Here is a 23,061-nt window from a genome sequence, read left to right on the forward strand (position 1 = left end):
TTATATTTATTACTTTCACGAAACTGCGTATTTGTGCGTACTGAGCTATATTATATTCTGGGATCATTATTCATGTTAATTACTTTCGTTAATACCTTACAACGTGTTATTAAGTGCTTAATCACTTAACTTGATCCTCGAATGCTTTTACGACCGTTAGTGTCACTTGTTGTTTAAAATGAGCTACGTACTTAGTACACGTTAAACTTTTGTCATAATTGGAGTATTATGACTACTTAAAACTAATTGTTATTTGCTAATGACAATTACTTGGCTTATTAGTTGCTTAATTACGCTTAGTGATTTACTAATGCACACTAGTTAGTCTTAATGGACTTTTTACCTTAATGGACTTAAGCCCACCCTACTCTAGCTAATGGACTTTTATGGATTTATGATCCATTAAGATGTAAGACAAAAACCCATGAAGATAAGCCAACATACTAGCATACTTTTGTACTAATTCCTACACTTTGTTGCATGGGATCCCAACATACAAGCACCACCTTTGTACCACCACCATGCAAAAGCAAAATGGTCCCCCATTCCCCCTACCCTTGGCCGTCGGCTTTAGGGGACACCACCACCACCACCACTTTAAATTCCAACTTCATTTCACACTTCATTTCATTCTCAAAAACACACACTTTCTCTCTAAGATTTCTCTCTAGTCTTTCTCACACTAAAAGCTTAAGAAATTGTAAGTCCTTGAATTTTTCTTTCTTCTTCTTTTTCTTCTTTAAATCGACATCATCATCATCATCAAAGGATCAAGCTTTTTAGCTTTTTGATCGTGTTACATCTTGTAGATTCAAACTTTGATTTGAAATCTTCAAGAACATGAAAGATTCAAGCTTTCTAGCTTTGAATCTTCATTACTTTGTTGGATCTAAGCTTTATAGCTTAAGATCTCTTTATTTTTGTTAAAAGATCAAAACTTGTGTTTATGATCTTTATGTAGCTTGTAGATCTAGCTTTTTGCTTTAAGAATCTTCAAGAACATTAAAGATCCAAGTTTTCTAGCTTAGGGTTTCATTATTTTGTTTAGATCTAAGTTTTTTAGCTTATGATCTCATTACTTTTACTAGATCTTAGCTTTCTAGCTTATGGTCTCATTAATCTTGTAAAGATCCAAGCTTTCTAGCTAAGGGTTGCTTAACACTTGAGATCTAAATTATTATTGTAGATCTCACTTACTTGGAACCTTTCTATGATTTTATTGGTGATAAAAATCAAGTCTTCGTCATCTCATATGATGAAGATGCATAAACTTGTATCAAAAGGACAAAGGTTGAAGCTTTATTGTGTTTATACAATAAAGAGACAACCTTGATGTTCAAAACTTATAGAAAGTTAGCTTTTACTTTTAGTTGTGTGTTTATGGTTAAAACTTGGTCAAAGTGATGCTAAAACATCAAAGAGTTGTACACTTGAGGCTTACACGCATCAAGGATGAGAACCGTGATGAGCATCAAGAACCAATTTTTCAGGGTCTGATCAGACTCCTGAGGCTTCTAGAAAGTTAATTTCCAGATAGTTCGGTTTGAGTAGATGAATTTTCGTTTAAGACTCGCCTAAATCCGATATACGGTTTAGGATTTATAGCCTTCCGAAAATCACTACGCCTTCGTAACGACATGCTGAAATTTCTGACCTACTCGCGCTTGAACCGTCGCCACGGTCAAACGACATCGAGTTAGGATCTGAAAATTGGATAGCGGTAAGAGGACTCACAACGGAACCTTGGTCACTAGCCTCGCGTCATTTTAGTTTGTATAGAGGTCGTAGCGGCTGTCCGAAGTTAGCCCTTTGTTTCGATCTCTATTCTTGTTGAAAACCTTACTTTATCTTTTACGTATGATGATGATAACGATGATAATGATGATACTTAAGACTTAACTTACATACTTCTAAACCTTTTGGGACGATTTACTGACTTAGTAACCTTTGACTTAGGTTGAGGACCTTTCGGACAGACTTACTACTTGCTTACGTTTTCGTATCGATTTTACCGCACATTCACTGTGAGTTATAGCTCCCTTTTTACTCTAACTATTTTTGGGACTGAGAATACATGTGTTTTTTATGTTTTACATACTAGACACGAGTACTTAAACTTTATATATGTGTGGGTGACATAACGACACAAATTTTCCCCTTAGCTCGGTAACGTTTAGTCATTGGTTTATGAACCGGTGAACGCGAATCTTAGATATGGATCCATAGGGTTTGACATCCCCACTCGGGCTAGTCGCGCTAGCATTTAACGGGTGTTTAATACTTCGTCTGTTTTAACGCACTCACCAAGTGTACTTTTAGGGGATGATATATTATTTTACGTTAAGTTAGTTACCAAGTGCCCACGGTTAAACATATACTTTTTCATACTATTTTGAATATGAAATCTCGTGGTCTACATTACATTATTGTTTACAATAAAACTATAGCTCACCAACATTCGTGTTGACGTTTTTAAGCATATTATTTCTCAGGTGCTTAGATGAAATTGCTTCCGCTGTATTAGACTCGCTGTGTTAGACTTCCGCTGCATTATTAGAGATGTCTCAAGCATGGACTTTTATTTTTGCATTCACTACTTATGTTATTTTCGAACCATGGTTTTGTAATGACCTTAGCATCACGTACTTTTGTTAATGTTTTCTATTCGTAGAAGCATGTTACCTTTGTAAAACATTTGACGTTGGTAAAAACGTTATCTTTTCATGAATGCAAAACTTGTTTTAAAACAGCATATAGTATTATACCGTGTAATGGACCTGTTGTTGATGATCCGTACATGATGGTTTTGGACGGGTCATCACAACTTGCAATCCATAGTGCCCTGTTATTATATGTTTGTTACAGAACAAGAATCTGAAAAACCGATAAAATACGTCAAATCATATTGCGATTATTTATAATGAAGGTATATAGTATGATAGAAGAATTCAAAAATTTTATGACAAGGAAAATAGTAATTGTGATGGAAATTGGAAGATGGTGGTGGGAGAATAATTGTAGTTCATTTATTCTGACCAAGTTAAGTATATCAATATATTTGTAAAAAAAACGAGAAGTTTCTTAGTCGGAATGCGTGGTTCCACGGGTCATTAAACTAAATTACTTTAACATTTACATTCACTTAATACCTAAAACATCTCAATAAATTGTTTCGTTTAAACAACCCCGTAGTTCTACGGGTCATTTCACTAGTGTATTATTAAATCACAAAAAATTAGCTACTCGATATATTTTAGTATTGCTTATTGCTTATGAGTTATGACACCATTAAGTCAAAATTCTGACTTCATCACTGACTATACACGTAGTTGTATTTTCACAATCTATATATTCAATATTATTTTAATAGTTTATAATATACATATATAATGAAATAGTAAATATGTAAATATTTATATGTATAATGTTTTAATTAAGAGAAAATTACTTTTTGGGGGAAGTAATTTTTTTGAATTTTTTTTCAAACATTAAGATCACATGAACATATGAGCATTTAAAAAAAACATTTTGTGATAAATGTTATTATTTTAGCGAAAAAACGCTCGAAGAAATAAATGATAACATGCATCATATGTAATGTTTTAATTAAAGCTTTTTTAACGGGTTAGAAATTACAGTTTAGAAATTAGGGTTTAGATTGAATTTTTAACATGAACGGTTTAGAGTTTAGGGTTAAAGGACTAAAGCCAAAACACTAAACCCTAAGCTCTAAATCTGGCTAGATTTTGAAAAAAAAAATATATCACTTAAGATGAAAAAAACGATAAAAAAGAAACTTTAATTAAAACATTACATATGATGCATGTTATCATTTATTTCTTAGAGCGATTTGTCGCTAAAATAATAACATTTATCACAAAGTGTTTTTTTTAATGTTTATTTCATGTGATCTTAATGTTTGAAAAAAAAAATCAAATGAAACGAAAAAAAAAAATTACTTCCTCTCACTTCCCCAAAAATGTGCTTCACTCTTGATTAAAACCTTATATGTATATATATAGATTTTAAGTGATAAATGAATATATACTTGAATGATAAATCGTCATTCATACCCGATTCATTAAATTTTACATCCCGATTCATTAAATTTTACATCATTCATATACATATCAATATTCATATTCATATTCATATTCTTCGTATTCAGTTATCATCCATTAGATTATCAATATGCATTTAAATGGACGGATGAATATGGTATGATCTAAGACCATAGATATTGGTGATTGTGACGAGGAGTGGTTGAGATGCACTTTTTGGGGAAAAACTGTGACTGGGCCATGAAATTTGGGGGGGGGGGGGGAGGTTGTAATGGGGGGCTTTTGTCGTGGTAAGACTGTGACGTGACATTTTATTTTTCTTATTTTTTTAATTGTTTTTAAATTATTTTTTATTTTGTTTAATACAAAATATAAAATAAACTAGACAAAAGTACATTAATTATTTTAAAAAAACATTACAATTAAAAAAAATACACGCAAAAAAAAAAACATTACAATAAATTATTAAAAAAAAAAAATACTAGTTATGCATCGAGCGAAAGTTTGGCGGGAGGTTCCAAATATGAGCCGTTAAATCTTCACGAAGTTGATCATGCATGTCTCGATCGCGAATCTCTTTCTCTCGTGATCGACGATCTTTGACCCTTCTCCGAATATTGCGACGAGGCCGGTTTTCGGGTTTATCTAACCATTCTTGTTCCCAAGTACTTAGCGCAAACCCGTTATCTTCTTGTATCATGTTGTGCATAACAATACAACTATACATTATCCTTCTCATCTTATTAACACTCATAACTCGTGCCGGTGTTTTTAAAATCGCAAACCGACCTTGTAGAACACCAAATGTACGCTCAACATCCTTTCTAGCACTCGCTTGAAATTTAGTAAATTTTTTTCTAGACTCTTCAATAGGAGTCGTATACCCCTTTATTAGTGTTGTCCAATCGGGATATATCCCGTCCGCCAAGTAGTAACCAAAGGGATACTGGTTTCCGTTTACTTCAAACGGTGAAGGTGCGGCTCTATCCTTACGAAGGGAATCAAACAACAGAGAATGATTTAACACATTAATGTCATTGTTTGAACCCGCCATCCCAAAAAAACGCATGCCATATCCACATATCGTATGAAGCAACCGCTTTAAGCATGATCGTCGGGTGACCGTGATCACCTCTCGTATATTGACCTTTCTATGCAACGGGACAATTTTTCCATGCCCAATGCATACAGTCAATACTACCCAACATTCCCTTGAAACCATGTTTCTCCTCGTGCGCCGAATACAACCGAGCAATGTCAGTTGCATTAGGCTTCCTCAAATATTCTCGCCCATATAAGTCAATTATACACTTGCAAAAATTATTTAAAGTAACATAACCCGTTTTTTCCGCCATTTTAATATATTCATCAAATATATCCACGGTCATCCCATACGACAATTGCCGTAACGCGCAAGTTATTTTTTGAATAGTTGAGAAACCAAGACGTTCAAGTGCATCCGGACGTTGTTGGAAAAAAGTAAAATGATCGGGGGCATTAGGAGTATAAGAGTGTTGAAGAATACCGTCTTTGATATGGAGAAATAAAACTTTGCGCATCCGAAATCGTCTCTTGAAAATGTCGTCCGGAAACGTCGGATTTTCACAAAAGTAATCGTTCCACAATAATTGACCCGCTGCTTCACGATCTCTATTTAAAAAACGTCGTGGTTGTCTTTGAAAATGAGTTCTTGGTTGGATTTCTTCCTCTTCTTCGGACGACGTTGAATCGAATAACAAATCGATACTTAAGGCTAAAAAATCCATATTTTTAATTTCTAAAACAAAAAAAATATATAAACTTTTATATATATGTGAGTGTGTAGTGAATAAAAGTGTGTGAAAAATGAAATTAAAGAGTGTGTATTTATAGAAGAAAAAAAGAAAAAGAAAAAAAAAAACAACGGCTAGCTGTAACGGCTATGAAGTTTAGACCAATCAAAACGTGTCACGTCCTCTACTATTCCGTTTGTAGCAGCGTTTTTCCAAGACAAACGCCCCACTACAAACGCTCATAAACGACCCATTTCGAGCGTTTGTGGGGTGTTTGTGGGCGGGATAGGGTGACATACGCCCGCGTTATATGTGGTCTAATATCCATTGCCATCCATATGATGTGACCCATTCCGGCCCGGCCCGGTCCGCTAACCATTTATAAATCTTTTTGATCAGAAGTTTTTACAATTCACAATTAAACCGGTCGATCATATCACTGAAGTCTTCGCCTCTTTCGTCGTAATCCCTCGCGCCATCATCACTTGCAGCTCGATGCCGGAAATAATTACGATTCACGTTCATCATTAAAACCTAATTTAATATGTCGGTTCACGATCAAGCAGCCGTAGCAGTTCTATCACAAGTAGCCCTAGCCGCCGATGGTGCAGTACTCGGTTTAGCCCTAGCTTACATTGCAGTTCGTAGCGTTCTCAAGTTTAAAACGACATCTTCCGCCTTAAATAAAGTAAAAAACGCACCGTTCGTAACGGTCTCCGATCTCCGTTCCGTTTTGTCTAATTCTTCCGATGAGAGTACTGATACAGATACTTCAGCTGAAGAGAGACTTGTGATCGTTCGAGGCGTTGTTGAAACGAAATCTGTTAATGGAAGCTGGAAGAAGCCAAATGTTTTGATCTCTCATGAGTCTAATGAGAAGGCAGTTATCTTGCAGAGGACACAAACGGTACATACATATATGTGTTCATATTTATATATTACATACAATAATTTATATTTATAATTAACATGAATTTGATTATATGCTGGCACATTAGAGCTACTAGTTGATTTACATATGTAAGTGTGAATTACATAACTTAAATTTGTTGATGATTTATTTTTGAGTAGTTTCTTAATTTTATACTGGTATCTTAGAGGTCTTATGTGTAGAGATGATTATATATTTGTTTAGAACCTATTGAACTGATTTTGGTGTATATGTTTTATAATTGTATTGTGTTTGCTGTATCATTCTATTTTGAAGTGTGAATTTTATGGTTTTGTTTTAGTGTATATACAATGAATGGAGGGGATTTTTCGGATGGACGTCAGATTTTCGTTCGTTGTTTGCAAGACACTGGAAAGAGCAAGAATCTTCATCTATAAGAACGGTAATTTGAATATGCTTGTGTTAGTTTGAGTTGCTTGTAGGTTGCTTGAACTGACGCTGATTTTGTGCATTTGTTTGTGATTTATGTTTGTTTTGCGGTTGAATTTGATTAAAATGCATTAGTTTGTAGTTCTTTTAGAAGTTGTAATGAAATTGCAAAATATAAATGTTTGGTCATGACTCTGTGTTGAGATCTAGCTCACAATGCGGCTACTTCAGCTTTTGCTAGGGGAGTCCCAAGTAGATATATAAGATCTATTAGAGATATGTACGAGGGGGCGAAGACTCGTGTACGTACGACGGTAGGAAACACAGAGTTTTTCCCGGTAGAGGTTGGTTTACATCAGGGATCTGCCCTTAGCCCTTATCTTTTCGCTTTGATCCTAGACGAGTTGACTCATAGGATACAAGACAACATCCCATGGTGCCTGATTTTCGCCGACGATATTGTATTAGTTTCGGATTCCCAGGAGGAGCTTAACAGGAGGCTTGAGCAATGGAGGATCGCCTTAGAATCAAATGGCCTACGGATTAGCAGACTTAAATCGGAGTACCTTAAATGTGATTTCGAGGGGGGGGGCGAAGAGGAACACGACGATATAGTGGATATCAGAATTGGGGATCCGATTGTACCCCCGCAAGAGTCCTTTAGATATTTATGCTCGATGCTTCACAATTCGGGAAGGATAGATGAGGATGTGACGCATCGTATACGAGTAGGATGGTTGAAGTGGAGGGCTGCGAAAGGGGTGTTGTGCGACAAGAAGGTCCCACTTATACTGAAAGGTAAATTCTTCAAGGTGGCAATCAGACCAGCCATGTTGTACGGATCGGAGTGTTGGCCAATGACGAAGGCCCAAGAGAGGAGGATGGAGGTGGCAGAAATGAGGATGCTTAGATGGACGTGTGGTAAGACCATGCTAGATATGATACCAAATGGAGTTTTTAGGGAGAAATTGGAAGTTGGGAACATCATCAACAAACTTAGGGAAGGACGACTTAGATGGTTTGGGCATGTTAGGAGGCGCCCACTTTTAGACCCAGTTAGGAGAGTCGAGACCCTCGCCGTTGGCGGCATAAGGAGAAGGGGTAGACCTAGACGTAGGATGGAGGATAGATTGAAGCTCGACATGAAAGAGCTCCTACTGACGGCGGACATGACTTCTGATAGGAGTCTGTGGAGGAGTAGAATTAGAATAATTGAGTAAGTTTTCTTTTTTTTTTTTTTTTCAATGTGTTTGTTACTTTTATTATACAACTACATATATAACTATAACTAGATATTCTATAACCACACTATATATACCCCTCTACATGGTATATATGCCTCTGTATCTTTGTATTTGTTTTTAGGCTATATATATGTACCGATGTATATGTTTGTATCTATATATGTATCTATGTATCTAAGTGCATGTATTGGTGTATGTATGTTTGTCTGTCTTGTATCTGTACCTAGGTATATATATCTACGAAGGTATCTTTATGTATATAGGTTTAAGTTTGAGTTTTTTTTTTCCCATGCTTTTGTGTGGTATATATATATATATATATATATATATATATATATATATATATATATATATATATATATATAGTGGTAGGATCAAGAGGGAAGTAACCATTCGGGGGGAAGCAAAAACTTTTTTTTTTTTTTTCGTTTTTTGAAAAAACTTTGTTCACGAACATTATAGATGAGATGAAAATATGAACATTTAGTAGAGACACTTTGTGATAAATGTTTTTATTTTGGCGGGAAAACGCTCGAAGAAGTAATATATAACAATTATTGTGTTTTTCGAGCGTATTTTGAGGTTTTAGCTATTGGGGTTTAGATATTAGGGTTTAGATATCAGGGTTTATAGGGTTTAGATATTAGGGTTTAGAAATTTAGGGTTTAGGGTTTTGATTTAGGGTTTAGATTTAGGATTTAGATTGAGTTTTTAACACGAACGGTTTAGAGTTTAGGGTTTAGGGTTTAGTGTTTTGGTTTTATGGAATAAACCCAAAACACCAAACCCTAAACCCTAAACTCTAAATCGGGCTAAATTTTACTTCACAAAACATGAAAAAAAAAACATTCATATTCTTCACGAACAATATTATCTTGAATGTTATTTTTGTCGATCGTTTTCCCGCCTAAATAATAACATTCATCACGAAGTGTCTCTTCTAAATGTTCATATTTTCGTGTGATCTTGATGCCGGAAAAAAAAATTCAAAAAAAAAACGAAAAAAAAAAATAAAATTTTGCTTCCCCCCCGCTTTCCCCCGTTTGGTTATTTCCCCATTGATCCTGCCCCTATATATATATATATATATATATATATATATATATATATATATATATATATATATATATATATATATATGTTTTTATTTTGTTTGTCTGTATGTTCTACTTGAAATTAAATGGTTATGTGCACTATTTTATTCATGCTATTTGCCCTACTGTTGGTCATTACTGCTATACGTGTTCTCTTTTATGGTTACTGTGTATGGTTGCTTCTTGCTAGGCGCACATAACTCTTACAGGTACGTATCATTTGCCCTTTGTATTTCGTTCTTATGAGCATTTCTGGCCGGAGGTCTTTTAGGAAGCAATCTCTTTTGCTCTAGAGTAGAGGGAGGGACGATCTTATCTAGGCGCGGGTTTTATACCCGCGGGTGGAGTAGTGACTTCCTTCTAATCTAGGGTACGAGGAACGATTGTCTACACCCACCTCCCCCATACCCCACTTTCGTGGGATTGGGTATTGTTGTTGTTGTTTGTGTATTTATCATAAGTTTTTAATGTGGCTTAGTATTATTTGATGTGTTTTCAAGTGCGTATGACACATCTTTTAATCTCAGTTAATAACGTAATGTAGTCTTTGAGGTTCTTGATACCGTATGCTCTGGTGTGCACTTTACTACTTGCCTTCACGTAGCGTCTTTTTGTTGCTTTACGTTATATGCTGGGTCTATACTTTGTGTCCCTGCAGAGGATATATTGTTGCGTCTCCAATCATGAAGCTACAACATAATGCCACTCAAGTTATTAATGCATATACACGATTGTTGACTTCTTTATATAAACGATTGATATATACGTGCTGTCCATCATTTTGAGATATTAGCCTTCTAGGTACATTATATGCATATATTTTGTGTGTACAATGCTCTTGTAACTCACTTACCGTGCTTCTGAAACATGTTTCAGGGTTTTAGTTTTCGTTTGTAGTGTTTGTTACTTTGAGTTTCTCGTATATACTTTAATAAAAGGACACCATATATAGTATAATGTTATAATTCAGTAGGCTTATAACTACCTTTAGTGGTTTGATTCTTGATGTTATAATTCAGTAGGCTTATAACTACCTTTAGTGGTTTGATTCTTGATGTTATAATTCAGTAGGCTTATAACTACCTTTAGTGATTTGATTCTTGATTTAGAATACTAATAATGAAGTGTAAGAACAAAGATGATAATGGAGAGAAAGAAAGAAACACTTTGTAAGTGTGAGAAATGGTGCAAGTTTAATGCTTGCATTCATGAGTATTTATAGCCTAAAATCTCAATATAAAAATACATACTTTGTGTACCAAAATTGACTATATGTATACACCAAAATTGACTATCCATATCTATATTATTATTATTATTATAACACTCCCCCTTGGATAGCAATTTTATTTTGTTGAAGATCAACTATAAATTACTGCCTCGTTAAAAACCTTGCTAAAGAAAACCCAGTGGGAAAAAACTTTAGCTAAGGGAAAAAGAGTGCAGCATGGAGTTGACTCCCCCTCAAGTAGACATCGCTTCAGCTGTTACATCTTTTGAACATGTCTCATGCCAATGTTATGAACGTGTGTTCTGAAAATAGCAGTTGGAAGTGCTTTCGTGAAAAGATCAGCAGAGTTTTTGCTAGATTGCACATATCTCATTTCAATCTGGTTGTCCTTAATGAGATTTTGAGTGTATGAGAAGAATCTAGGTGGTATGTGTTTTGTTCGGTCACTTTTGATATACCCTTCTTTCATCTGTGCTATGCAAGCTGCATTATCTTCATAGATAGTTGTTGGACTTTTATCGCGTTCTAGTCCACAAGAATCAGTAATGAGTTGTGTCATTGATCTCAACCAAAAACATTCTCGAGTAGCTTCATGTAATGCAATCACTTCGGCATGATTTGACGATGTAGCAACAAGTGTTTGTTTTTGAGAACGCCATGATATTGCAGTACCTCCATTTAGGAATACATATCCAGTTTGAGATTTAGCTTTATGTGGATCAGATAAATAACCTGCATCTGCATAACCAACCAAATCTTGTTTTGATTCGTTAGAATAAAATAATCCTAAATCAGTAGTTCCTCGAAGGTATCGAAATATGTGTTTGATCCCATTCCAGTGTCTTTTGGTAGGAGCAGAGCTGAACCTTGCCAACAAATTAACTGCAAAAGAAATGTCAGGTCTTGTACAATTTGTAAGATACATAAGAGCTCCAATTGCACTAAGATATGGTACTTCTGGTCCAAGAATATCTTCATGATCTTCACATGGACGAAATGGATCAGTTTCAACATTGAGTGATCTAACAACCATAGGAGTACTTAATGGTTTTGCCTTGTCCATATTGAAACGTTTCAAAATCTTTTCAGTATATGTTGTTTGATGTACAAGTAAACCATTAGGCATATGCTCAATTTGTAAACCAAGGCAATACTTGGTTTTTCCGAGATCTTTCATTTCAAATTCTTTCTTTAGAAGTTGAATGGCTTCATGGATCTCTTTATTTGTACCTATGATGTTAAGATCATCAACATAAACAGCTATGATCACATATCCGGATGTTGTTTTCTTAATGAAAACACAAGGGCAAGTAAGATTATTTGTATACCCTTTGCTTATCAAGTAATCACTTAATCGGTTATACCACATACGTCCCGATTGTTTTAACCCATATAAAGATCTTTGTAATTTAATCGAATACATTTCTTTGGGTTTTGCATTTGATGCTTCTGGTACCTTAAATCCTTCAGGTATCTTCATATATATATCACTATCAAGTGATCCATATAGATAAGCAGTCACAACATCCATGAGATGCATTTCTAAATTTTTAGAAACTGCCAGACTGATTAAGTACCTAAAAGTAATTGCATCCATAACAGGAGAATAAGTTTCTTCATAATCAATTCCCGGTCTTTGAGAAAAACCTTGAGCTACAAGTCTAGCTTTATACCTTGTAACTTCATTTTTCTCATTTCTTTTTCGGACAAAAATCCATCTGTATCCTACAGGTTTCACATCTTTAGGAGTGAGAATGATGGATCCGAAAACTTTTCTTTTATTGAGTGATTCTAATTCAGCTCGTATTGCTTCTTTCCATTGAGCCCAATCATGTCTATTTTGACATTCAACCATAGATGTTGGTTCTGGATCATCATCATTATTCATGATGTCATATGCAACATTAAATGAAAATTTCTCATCAAGATTTTTCATTTCATTTCGGTTCCATAATATTTTTGAATATGCATAATTGATTGCAATTTCTGTATTGACATCATCAATCTCCTCTGCAGTAGGAGTACTGATTTGTTGTTCTTCTTGAACACTTTCTTTTACTTCATTATCAGCTGATTTTCTTTTTCGAGGATTTTTATCCTTTGAACCAATTGGTCTTCCACGTTTCTGACGTGGCAAAGATTCATGAGTGACGTTATTGCCAGCTTTTGGAATTTCAATTCGAGCTGGAGTATTTACTGCTGGTATATATGATTTTGTCACCATTTTTGTATCTGTAAATGCATCAGGCAATTGATTTGCAAGTTCTTGTATATGCATTATCTTTTGAACTTCTGTCTCGCATTCTTTTGTGCGAGGATCAAGATACTTTAATTGAGGTTCACACCATGAAACATCATTTTCTTTATTTTTCATTTCTCCCCCTAATCTAGGGAACAATGTTTCATTAAAATGACAATCAGCAAAACGTGCTGTAAAAACGTCACCTGTCATAGGTTCAATATACCTTAATATTGAAGATGTTTCATATCCAACATATATTCCCAACCTCCTTTGAGGACCCATTTTTGTACGTTGTGGTGTCGCAATTGGAACATACACTGCACAACCAAATGTTCTAAGATGGGAAATATTTGGCTCTTGACCAAAAGCAAGTTGTAGGGGGGAATATTTATGACTTGCACTTGGTCTGATGCGAATCAATGCAGCAGCATGTAAAATTGCATGACCCCATATAGATACAGGGAGTTTTGTTCTCATTATCAATGGTCTAGCGATTAACTGTAAACGTTTAATCAATGACTCGGCTAAACCATTTTGTGTATGCACATGAGCAACAGAATGTTCAACAACAATTCCTATAGACATGCAATAGTCATTAAATGCTTGAGATGTAAATTCACCAGCATTATCAAGTCTCACCCTTTTAATGGTGTAATCAGGAAAATGAGCTCTCAATTTAATAATTTGGGCAAGAAATTTTGCAAATGCCACATTACGGCTTGATAACAGACAAACATGAGACCATCTGCTAGATGCGTCTATTAGAACCATGAAATATCTAAATGGTCCACATGGTGGATGAATTGGTCCACATATATCACCTTGAATTCTTTCAAGAAACATTGGTGATTCTTTCTCAACCTTAAGTGGTGAGGGTCTAGTTATCAATTTTCCAAGAGAGCAAGATGTACATGGAACCATTGTATCATGATGGATTTTTCTATCCTTTAGTGGATGTCCATGAGTACATTCAATAATCCTTTTCATCATTGTTGATCCTGGATGGCCTAATCTGTTATGCCATAAACTGAATACACCAGGATCAATATATTTTTCGTTAACTACCATATGTATTTCTGGTACATTTATATGTGTATAATGTAATCCAGAACTAAGTCTTGGCAGTTTTTCAACCACATGACTCTTGTCAGTGATACTTAAATATTTCTCATTTTCTGTTGTCACTGACTGATAATCATACCCGTTAAGGTATATGTCGGAGAAACTCAATAAATTTCTGCTTGACTTGGGAGAAAATAAGGCATCATTTATTAAAAATTTTGTACCATTTGGTAGTATGAAATTTGCCTTTCCTATCCCTTTTATCAAGTTAGCAGGTCCTGATATTGTATGTATAGTTCCTTCCGTTGGTTTTAGATCAATAAAATATTTCTCGGATTTAAGTATAGTGTGTGTAGTTCCACTGTCTGCTATACAGAGATCTCCACCACTTGATTGATGTTGTATTCCAGCAAAATTCATATTGAACTTCATATATAAGAAATAAATAGTGAGTACATTAATATTACACAATATTTTAAACGCAAATAGATAGTACTGAAACATTTAGCAAACATAATGACAAAGACAGACGATATTAAATCGTTTATTTTTCAAAAGACACACAACTTAAACATTCAAGAAATCTTCATATAAATCAGATGGTTTCTCAGTGACTGTTGGATCAATATTATCCACAAAATTTACTTCCTTTTCTTTACCTTTCAGCGAATCCTGATACATCTTAACAAGATGTTTAGATGTTCGGCAAGTATTAGCCCAGTGGCCCATTCTACCACATCTGTAGCAAGATTCTTCAGAATTTTTAGAAGAATTTTCTTCAACATCTTGTTTAATGGGCTTGTTTTGTGGTTGATATTTATATTTTCGTGGATTACTATTTCTTTGACCACCACGGCCACGACCACGACCACGTCCACGCCCATTACCATTACCATAAGGATGGTTTCTACCATAGTTATGGCTTTTGGCATGATGATGGTGATGGTTATTATAACCACGACCTTGCCCGCGTCCTTGTCCCTGTTTATAATTATTTGCAGTATTTGCTTCAGGGATTGCAAGTGTACCAGTAGGACGGGATTGCTGATTTTTCATTAATAGCTCATCATTTTGCTCTGCAACTAAGAGATATGAATTAAGTTCAGGATATGTTTTGAACTTTAGCATTCTCAAATTTCTTTGCACTGTGATGTTTGCAGCATTCATTGTGGAGAAAGTTTTCTCCATCATGTCTGCATCACTAATTTCATGTCCACAGAATTTAAGTTGTGAACATGTATTATACAGAGCTGAGCTGTATTCATTTACTTTCTTAAAGTCTTGGAACCTTAATGTTCTCCATTGTTCCATTGCAGCTGGAAGTAAAATTTCTCTTTGATTATTGAATCTGCTTTTGAGACCTTCCCATAAAACATGGGGATCTTCTACAGTCACATAATTATTTTGTAAGCATTCATCAATATGTTGATGAATAAAGCAACATGCCGTAGCTTGTTCTTTTTCAGAACAAGTGTTGTTTTCATTTATGGTTTCAAGAATGCCCATTGATTTAAGATGCATTTTTACTTTTATAACCCATGGCATGTAGTTGTTTCCAGTTGATTCTAAAGGAGTAAATTTAAGCTTTTCCAGATTCGACATTTTCTATTATCAAAAATTAAAACAAACATCATGATAAATTAGAGTCAATTTATATTCATAAGTATATAAACATTAAACATAAATTTAATATAACATAAATGATAAGTAGGTGACAGTGTCGACCATGTGTAAGCAATCATAAATAAATGTTATATAACAAAAATATAAATATTAGTAAACATAAATGAAAATTTGGCGACAGTGTCGACCATATATTTTTTCAGGTGGTATAACCGACCTATATCATTCTGGTGGTATAACCGACCATATATCATTTTGGTGGTATAACCGACCATATATCATTTTGGTGGTATAACCGACCATATATCATTTTGGTGGCAGAGCCAACCATATTTAGTATTAAGATTATCGTGCTGATAACGTGTTATAATTCAGTAGGCTTATAACTACCTTTAGTGGTTTGATTCTTGATGTTATAATTCAGTAGGCTTATAACTACCTTTAGTGGTTTGATTCTTGATGTTATAATTCAGTAGGCTTATAACTACCTTTAGTGATTTGATTCTTGATTTAGAATACTAATAATGAAGTGTAAGAACAAAGATGATAATGGAGAGAAAGAAAGAAACACTTTGTAAGTGTGAGAAATGGTGCAAGTTTAATGCTTGCATTCATGAGTATTTATAGCCTAAAATCTCAATATAAAAATACATACTTTGTGTACCAAAATTGACTATATGTATACACCAAAATTGACTATCCATATCTATATTATTATTATTATTATAACATATAACATAATCTTTTTGTAACGAATTTTATGTTAACAACATCAGACTGACCACATTTCATAATTGAACTATATTCGTAATTGTCATCAAAATTTCAGTGATTACAATAATCGGTATGATAAATTCATCTTCTTAGCTGACAGTCTAACGTGGAATCCATGTTTTCCTTTTGTACAGGTTCCTTTTATTCTTGTTGATGGACTTAAGTGGCCACACACTGATTATCTGACTGTAAATTTGGATGGCTCAAAGCATCCTCTACCTCTTACCACTGTGTACCACAATTTGCAGCCTATTAGTGCTTCTCCTTACACTTTCCTTCAGGCTTTTTTTGGTCACGAGTACCCTGTAAGATCAGACATACATTTTAGTGGCTCTTTTTTCTCACATTATATGTAAGTCGTTGATTTGATCTTGCTTTTTTGCTGGTGTTGTAGGTTGGACTTTTGGATGAAGAGAAAATTTTACCAGTTGGAAAGGAAATCACTGCAGTTGGCGTTGTCACCTTGAAAAGTGGAATTCCTGAAGTGATGTCATGCAAGGATCTACCTTTTTTCCTGTAAGTATATTTTGTTATAAAGCTTTTCTATCATATTGCAATGATGAACTTATTCATGCACTTGTGATTTTTTTTATATCATTATATGTAAGATGTTTTTGATCCCATAAGTCAAAAGTCAAAAGTTCCGTATTGTTATAATGCAAGATCAACCGCTTACTTCATCTCATGTTGCTATTTGCAGATCAAATTTGAACAAAGATCAGATGGTAACGGAACTCGACTTCAGAACAAAAGTTCTATTATGGAGTGGTGTTGTTATTGGTACATTGGCAACCGGTATTCTCGGCTATGCTGTTTTTAGGTACCGTACCAATTAATATATCTGCTGCATCTCTAATATATTCATTATATAATTTCCATCCTCCATATATGAAAAAAAAAAAAAAAGTATTTTATCGATAATTTTCTACTGTATCAGGAATTGGAACAGATGGAAAGAGTGGAGACAACGAAGCCAGATTCAACAACAAAATGATGCGGAGGAAGCTAGCGAGGCGGAAGCTGAGGTGGCAGGAGAAGAGGATGGTGATATTCCAGAAGGACAGTTGTGTGTAATCTGTTTAATGAGGCAAAGGCGTTCTGCATTTATACCGTGTGGGCATTTAGTCTGTTGTCCACGATGTGCTGTATCGGTTGAGCGGGATTTGTCTCCCAAATGCCCTGTTTGTAGACAGACGATCCGCACTTCAGTCAGGATTTACGACTCTTGAGGTATGAATAGATTTTGGTTGTTGGAGATTAACAAGTATAGCAGAATGTAGATGTATTTGTATGGGTGATGAGTTTGTAGACGTACATGTACTGTGCTATTTTCATATTTGTGCTAGGTAATCTTTGTTCTGTACATGGTTATCAGTTTTATACACATATCTTTGAAAATGTTTGACTAAAAATCAAATGTTACTCCGTATGACTTTATGCACTATTGCACTAATATAAGCTCGTACTTAAATCAACTATGAGAAATTTTGACGTTCATTTTTTTTACAGCGTTTTGAATTGGTTATTTCTTTTATGGAATTAAAATTTAATGCACTATTGCATTACATAATTCGTTGAGATTATTCAATATTATAATTTGCAGTTGTCACTTGTCATTGCTAATTTGTGAATTCTTAAGACTAGCCTCCTCCAACTCGGCTCCAACCTCCAAGTACGTTTATGCTTATCTACTTTTTTTTTTTTTGAAAGGCAAGCTTGCATCAGTCCGGACCGAAGCCTAGTCATCATTTGCACACACACACACACGCGCTTTCGGGCAGGAAACCTGAACCACACTCTGAGGATCCGACCCTTTAACCATCCCGAGGGGTAGGCGGGCCGGATCTTAGTCCCGGAGCGGGTCGGTAAAACCTTCCCTTTGGGCCACCTTCAAGGAATATATTTCAATTCCTAGAGCGGGTGACGAGGCTCGAACCCGAGACCTCTAGCCCTGCGAGTACACAAGTGTAACCGCGGTACCATTGAAGCAATGCTTCGTTGGTAAATATAAATTTTAAGATCACATTTTCATCTGCTTATTTTTCAAGTATGATAAATATAAATATAAATATTTATTACTTAATAAATAAAAGATCTCAATAAGACCCACGAAGTTACAGTTTTTTATAAAATATAAATTTTAAAACATATACACATCTCAAGTTCCCTGTGTCGGAGTTTTAGTGGTGCGGCCTAGGCACTTTGGCAGACAACACCACAAGAGACGAATCGTAGGTTCAGAAACATCATTTATGCTCAACTGTGGGACTTCATCGTGTGCGACAAACCAAATGTCGTCAAGGTATGAATGCAGACCACCGTTCGTTACATAATGTTGCTGAATGTATCCGCGTTTTCTATATGTCACATGTACTCCGTCCTAGATACAACAGACAATAATCTTTTCGATGCTGCGAAAGTTGTCATTTAGGAGGGCTATGTGATATGTCACTTACAAGCCCAGGGTATTACAGATGCTTGAAGGCCCTACTACCCGAAGTGATTTAGAAAGATTCTTCTTTATCGATGGTGATTGGTCCACAGCGTTGCTTCTTTTCGGCCAAATTCTGATTTCGTTTTACTTCTCTTTCTTTCGGTGGTCGATTACATAATAATGGGTCAGTTTGAAAATTTTGATCACAAGTAACTATCACCAAATCTTGCCAAATAAGCTTTTACATACAACGTTAATACCAATCATAATTCATAAACATATAGTATATTTTTTCTAATGGTTTGAACGAAAATTATATTATGAATTTTGTATCCGGCTTCACAATTGTATTGTCTCATTACTTTAAATTTACATACAAAACATACAATTAAGGTCCAACTAGATAACTGTGCATGGGGAAGATTTTTGTCTTAAAAACTTGGACTATCGTATTTGTCCTACTTATCAGTATCTTATCAAAAGGTATCCTTTTCTTATTATTACCGATCAGCGACGCATATGTGCTCTGTTATTATATTGGGATTAGACAAGTAGACAATGTAATAACAAGACAAAGTAAATTTTGATATTTTTATAAAACACCTTACAGCAAATGTTATTTGTAGCAAGTGGGGCTATGCCTACAAGGTGTTCGATGAATTGCCTGACCTAATCCAGGTTGGTCACAATGATTTGCCACCTATCAAATATTTGCCTTATATATTCAAACTTAATTTAGGCGATCTAGCCATGTGATTACACATAACTTGCTAATGCAGTACAAAAATATCATGTCTCGTTTCAATATAAATGCATGATAGAATTAGTATTAGTAATTGTTAGTAACATAGTATGGAGTAATAATATAATAAATGAAAATGAGAACTGCAATTTTAACTGTTATAAGTCTTAGTTTTGCTCATTCTATGACATCTACACAATAAAATCCGAAAAACTTGGTACAAAAACAATACAATATAGATTTATTATTCAACTAATCGTTAATCGTTATGCGAGTCACTAGTTTTGGCCTCTACTTCCATAATGAACTAAACGAAACTGGTTGTCCCTTCCACCATAATCCTGCCAATCCATCTTTTTCGCCAACTCGCATTTCCCAGTGACTATCATATCTTTTCAACAACGCTCGAGCTTGATCCACAACATCATCCGCAAACGCTGTCTCTACAAACCCAACACTCCTCATTCGTTCACCCCATTTTTCTTTCGTTTCATTCATTTCAAATGTGTTAGTTAGTACCTTTGCAGCTTCACCTTCTAGAAGTTTCCTTTCTTCCGTATCTCGCCCTTTAAACGCGACACTTGTTGAGTCCAAAAAACTCCACAAGTGATTTAAACTTTGTGAAAACCGCGTGTCGAATTTGTTACACTTGTTGCAACTGCAGTTCATGTTGTTATCACTTAATATCACCCCTTTGGGTTCCATACTTCGTAATACGTTCAAGAATTCTGTTCTGGTGTCGGGTTTGTTATGGTTGAGGTTGTGTAACCTAAACTGAGCGCACACGATTAATGTTTCGTCTCGAGATGAATCTATGGTTTGTGCGTTTAGATTTTGTAACGGACAGTTGTCAAGTTTGTTGATTTGTAGATTAATGTTGACGTCGTTAGCATAACGAAGGATATTTGAGGCAAAATCGTAACATGGCGGGCAGTTCACAAAGGGGATTTGATGATTATCAGGTGTTGGTTGGACCACAGTAAGGCGAACCAACGGTGGTGGGCCCCCTGGTTTCCGACTTAACGCTTCTAAAAGTGTGGGCCACTGAAACCCGTGCGAGATCCCAATATCAAGTATGTGAAGAGTCTTGTTACACGAGCCATGAATTTGTTCTTGTTCTGATAAGATTTGTAGGATCGCGTTGTTTGCAATGTTGTTTGGGATTGTGAACCATGGATTGATATCGTTAAAATTGATTAACGATCGTTGAAAGAATTTAGGCGTTGACGTGGCGAAAGTGACAGTAGGCCCCACCGCCTTTGCGGAGGACAGGTGTCGAAGAAGGGCTTGCAACCCGTGAGACGCTAGCCTGTAATTAGCATCTCCAGTGGGTGACGCGAGTTCTTGGAGAACGTATAAGAGGTGTTGGACACGTGTCACGTTGCCATTGGCTATTGCTGTCGCGCACGGGTTCAGCAACTGCTCTGCCCATCGACTGTTTTTATCGTTACCACTATGTTTATTATTATTACTATCCTTTGTTGATTTGCTTGTTCCTTTCTTGTTTCCACTTGATCTTTTCCCTTGTGGGGTCCGCATACGGTCTTCGGGTGCTTTTCGTTTCTTTGACATATCAGACTCCAAAACCAGCTTGTGCGGTTGATCATAGAAGACAACAGGGTCACTTGTACTGCTGACAGTACTTGTTACATTGTCTATTGAATTAGAAGTTGAAAATGTATAAGCATCAAAAGGTTCTTGAACCCACCAATTTGTACCGTTGATATCAGTCGAGCTATAAAGATCGTCTAGGATCAATGGCAACTTCGGCATCGAATCTTCTAACCAGTTCAAGATGTGAGCCGAGTCCATGTCTGGATCAGGTTCATTAAACAACATTGTTTCTGACATTAAGGTTGTGTTTAGGGGAAAACTAGGTAAGGAGAATTTGTCTTGTTTCATCATTTTTGGATTATAAATAAAAAATGTGATGTGATGTTCTTTGTTTGGAATTAGTGGAGGTTGAGAATAAATTGAAAGGGGTGATTGGGTTTTATAGGCATACTACATGTGAACCAGATGTGCTGTTTTTTGGAAGTTATAATGTCTTGTTTGGGTAATTTGTATGTATTTTATTACTTAATTATATTATATAAATCACAATCAAAAGGGCAAAATTAGAGAGTTGACAGAATTTTTGGTGACCTTAATTGGGTTAATAATTTTAATATATTTTTGTTATAATTCGGTAGGCTTATAACTACCTTTTTAGTGGTTCTTGACTGTAGAAGGTATATAGAGATAGAGATACTGTAAAACGGAGAAAACAAGGGTTGAACAAAAGGTATGAGTAATTGGTTTTTTATTTATAGGAAAATGTACAATGAGAGTTTGGTGGCATTTGGAATCTATAGAGAGAGAGTGTGTGTTAACCAAAATAATACCTCTCATAAACTCTAACACAACACACCTATTTATACTCAAAAAAATATACTATGCAATATATAAAATAATAATAAAATTATCATCCAATTATTACTTTTATAACACTCCCCCTTGGATGACAATTTTATTAGAGAATAACTAGTACCGCCTCGTTAAAAACCTTGCTAAAGAAAACCCAGTGGAAAAAAACTTTAGCTAAGGAAAAAGAGTGCAGCATGGAGTTGACTCCCCCTCAAGTAGACATCGCTTCAGTTGTTACATCTTTTGAACATGTCTCATGCCAATGTTGTGAACGTGTGTTCTGAAAATAGCAGTTGGAAGTGCTTTCGTGAAAAGATCAGCAGAGTTTTTGCTGGACTGCACATATCTCATTTCAATCTGGTTGTCCTTAATGAGATTTTGAGTGTATGAGAAGAATCTAGGAGGTATGTGTTTTGTTCGGTCACTTTTGATATACCCTTCTTTCATCTGTGCTATGCAAGCTGCATTATCTTCATAGATAGTTGTTGGACTTTTATCGCGTTCTAGTCCACAAGAATCAGTAATGAATTGTGTCATTGATCTCAACCAAAAATATTCTCGAGTAGCTTCATGTAATGCAATCACTTCAGCATGATTTGATGATGTTGCAACAAGTGTTTGTTTTTGAGAACGCCATGATATTGCAGTACCTCCATTTAGGAATATATATCCATTTTGAGATTTAGCTTTATGTGAATCAGATAAATAACCTGCATCTGCATAACCAACCAAATCTTGTTTTGATTCGTTAGAATAAAATAATCCTAAATCAGTAGTTCCTCGAAGGTATCGAAATATGTGTTTGATCCCATTCCAGTGTCTTTTGGTAGGGGCTGAGCTGAACCTTGCCAACAAATTAACTGCAAAAGAAATGTCAGGTCTTGTACAATTTGTAAGATACATAAGAGCTCCAATTGCACTAAGATATGGTACTTCTGGTCCCAGGATATCTTCATGATCTTCACAGGGACGAAATGGATCAGTGTCAACATTAAGTGATCTAACAACCATAGGAGTACTTAATGGTTTTGCCTTGTCCATATTAAAACGTTTTA

The 23,061-nt window shown here is 35.3% G+C and overlaps 4 protein-coding genes across 4 annotated transcripts; 1 reads left to right on the top strand and 3 right to left on the bottom strand.

Moving 5' to 3' along the window:
- Positions 1-4,542: 4,542 nt before the first annotated feature.
- On the bottom strand, positions 4,543-5,115 carry LOC139871292 (uncharacterized). The gene has a single exon (XM_071859020.1). It carries the CDS (start codon positions 5,113-5,115, stop codon positions 4,543-4,545), a length of 573 nt encoding a protein of 190 aa, XP_071715121.1.
- A 97-nt stretch (positions 5,116-5,212) lies between these two features.
- LOC139871293 (uncharacterized) lies at positions 5,213-5,827 on the bottom strand. The gene has a single exon (XM_071859021.1). The coding sequence runs from the start codon at positions 5,825-5,827 to the stop codon at positions 5,213-5,215; it is 615 nt and encodes a 204-aa protein (XP_071715122.1).
- A 424-nt stretch (positions 5,828-6,251) lies between these two features.
- LOC139872518 (E3 ubiquitin-protein ligase SPL2) lies at positions 6,252-17,880 on the top strand. The gene is made up of 6 exons (XM_071860408.1): positions 6,252-6,740; positions 7,066-7,167; positions 16,559-16,729; positions 16,819-16,940; positions 17,125-17,244; positions 17,362-17,880. The coding sequence occupies exons 1-6, from the start codon at positions 6,378-6,380 to the stop codon at positions 17,651-17,653; spliced, it is 1,170 nt and encodes a 389-aa protein (XP_071716509.1). The 5' UTR covers positions 6,252-6,377; the 3' UTR covers positions 17,654-17,880.
- A 1,999-nt stretch (positions 17,881-19,879) lies between these two features.
- LOC139873379 (protein NODULATION SIGNALING PATHWAY 1-like) lies at positions 19,880-21,505 on the bottom strand. The gene has a single exon (XM_071861314.1). The coding sequence runs from the start codon at positions 21,503-21,505 to the stop codon at positions 19,892-19,894; it is 1,614 nt and encodes a 537-aa protein (XP_071717415.1). The 3' UTR covers positions 19,880-19,891.
- Between the last annotated feature and the right edge of the window lie 1,556 nt (positions 21,506-23,061).

This window comes from Rutidosis leptorrhynchoides, chromosome 10 (genome assembly GCF_046630445.1).
Source record: "Rutidosis leptorrhynchoides isolate AG116_Rl617_1_P2 chromosome 10, CSIRO_AGI_Rlap_v1, whole genome shotgun sequence".
NCBI classification, from domain to species: Eukaryota; Viridiplantae; Streptophyta; class Magnoliopsida; order Asterales; family Asteraceae; genus Rutidosis; species Rutidosis leptorrhynchoides.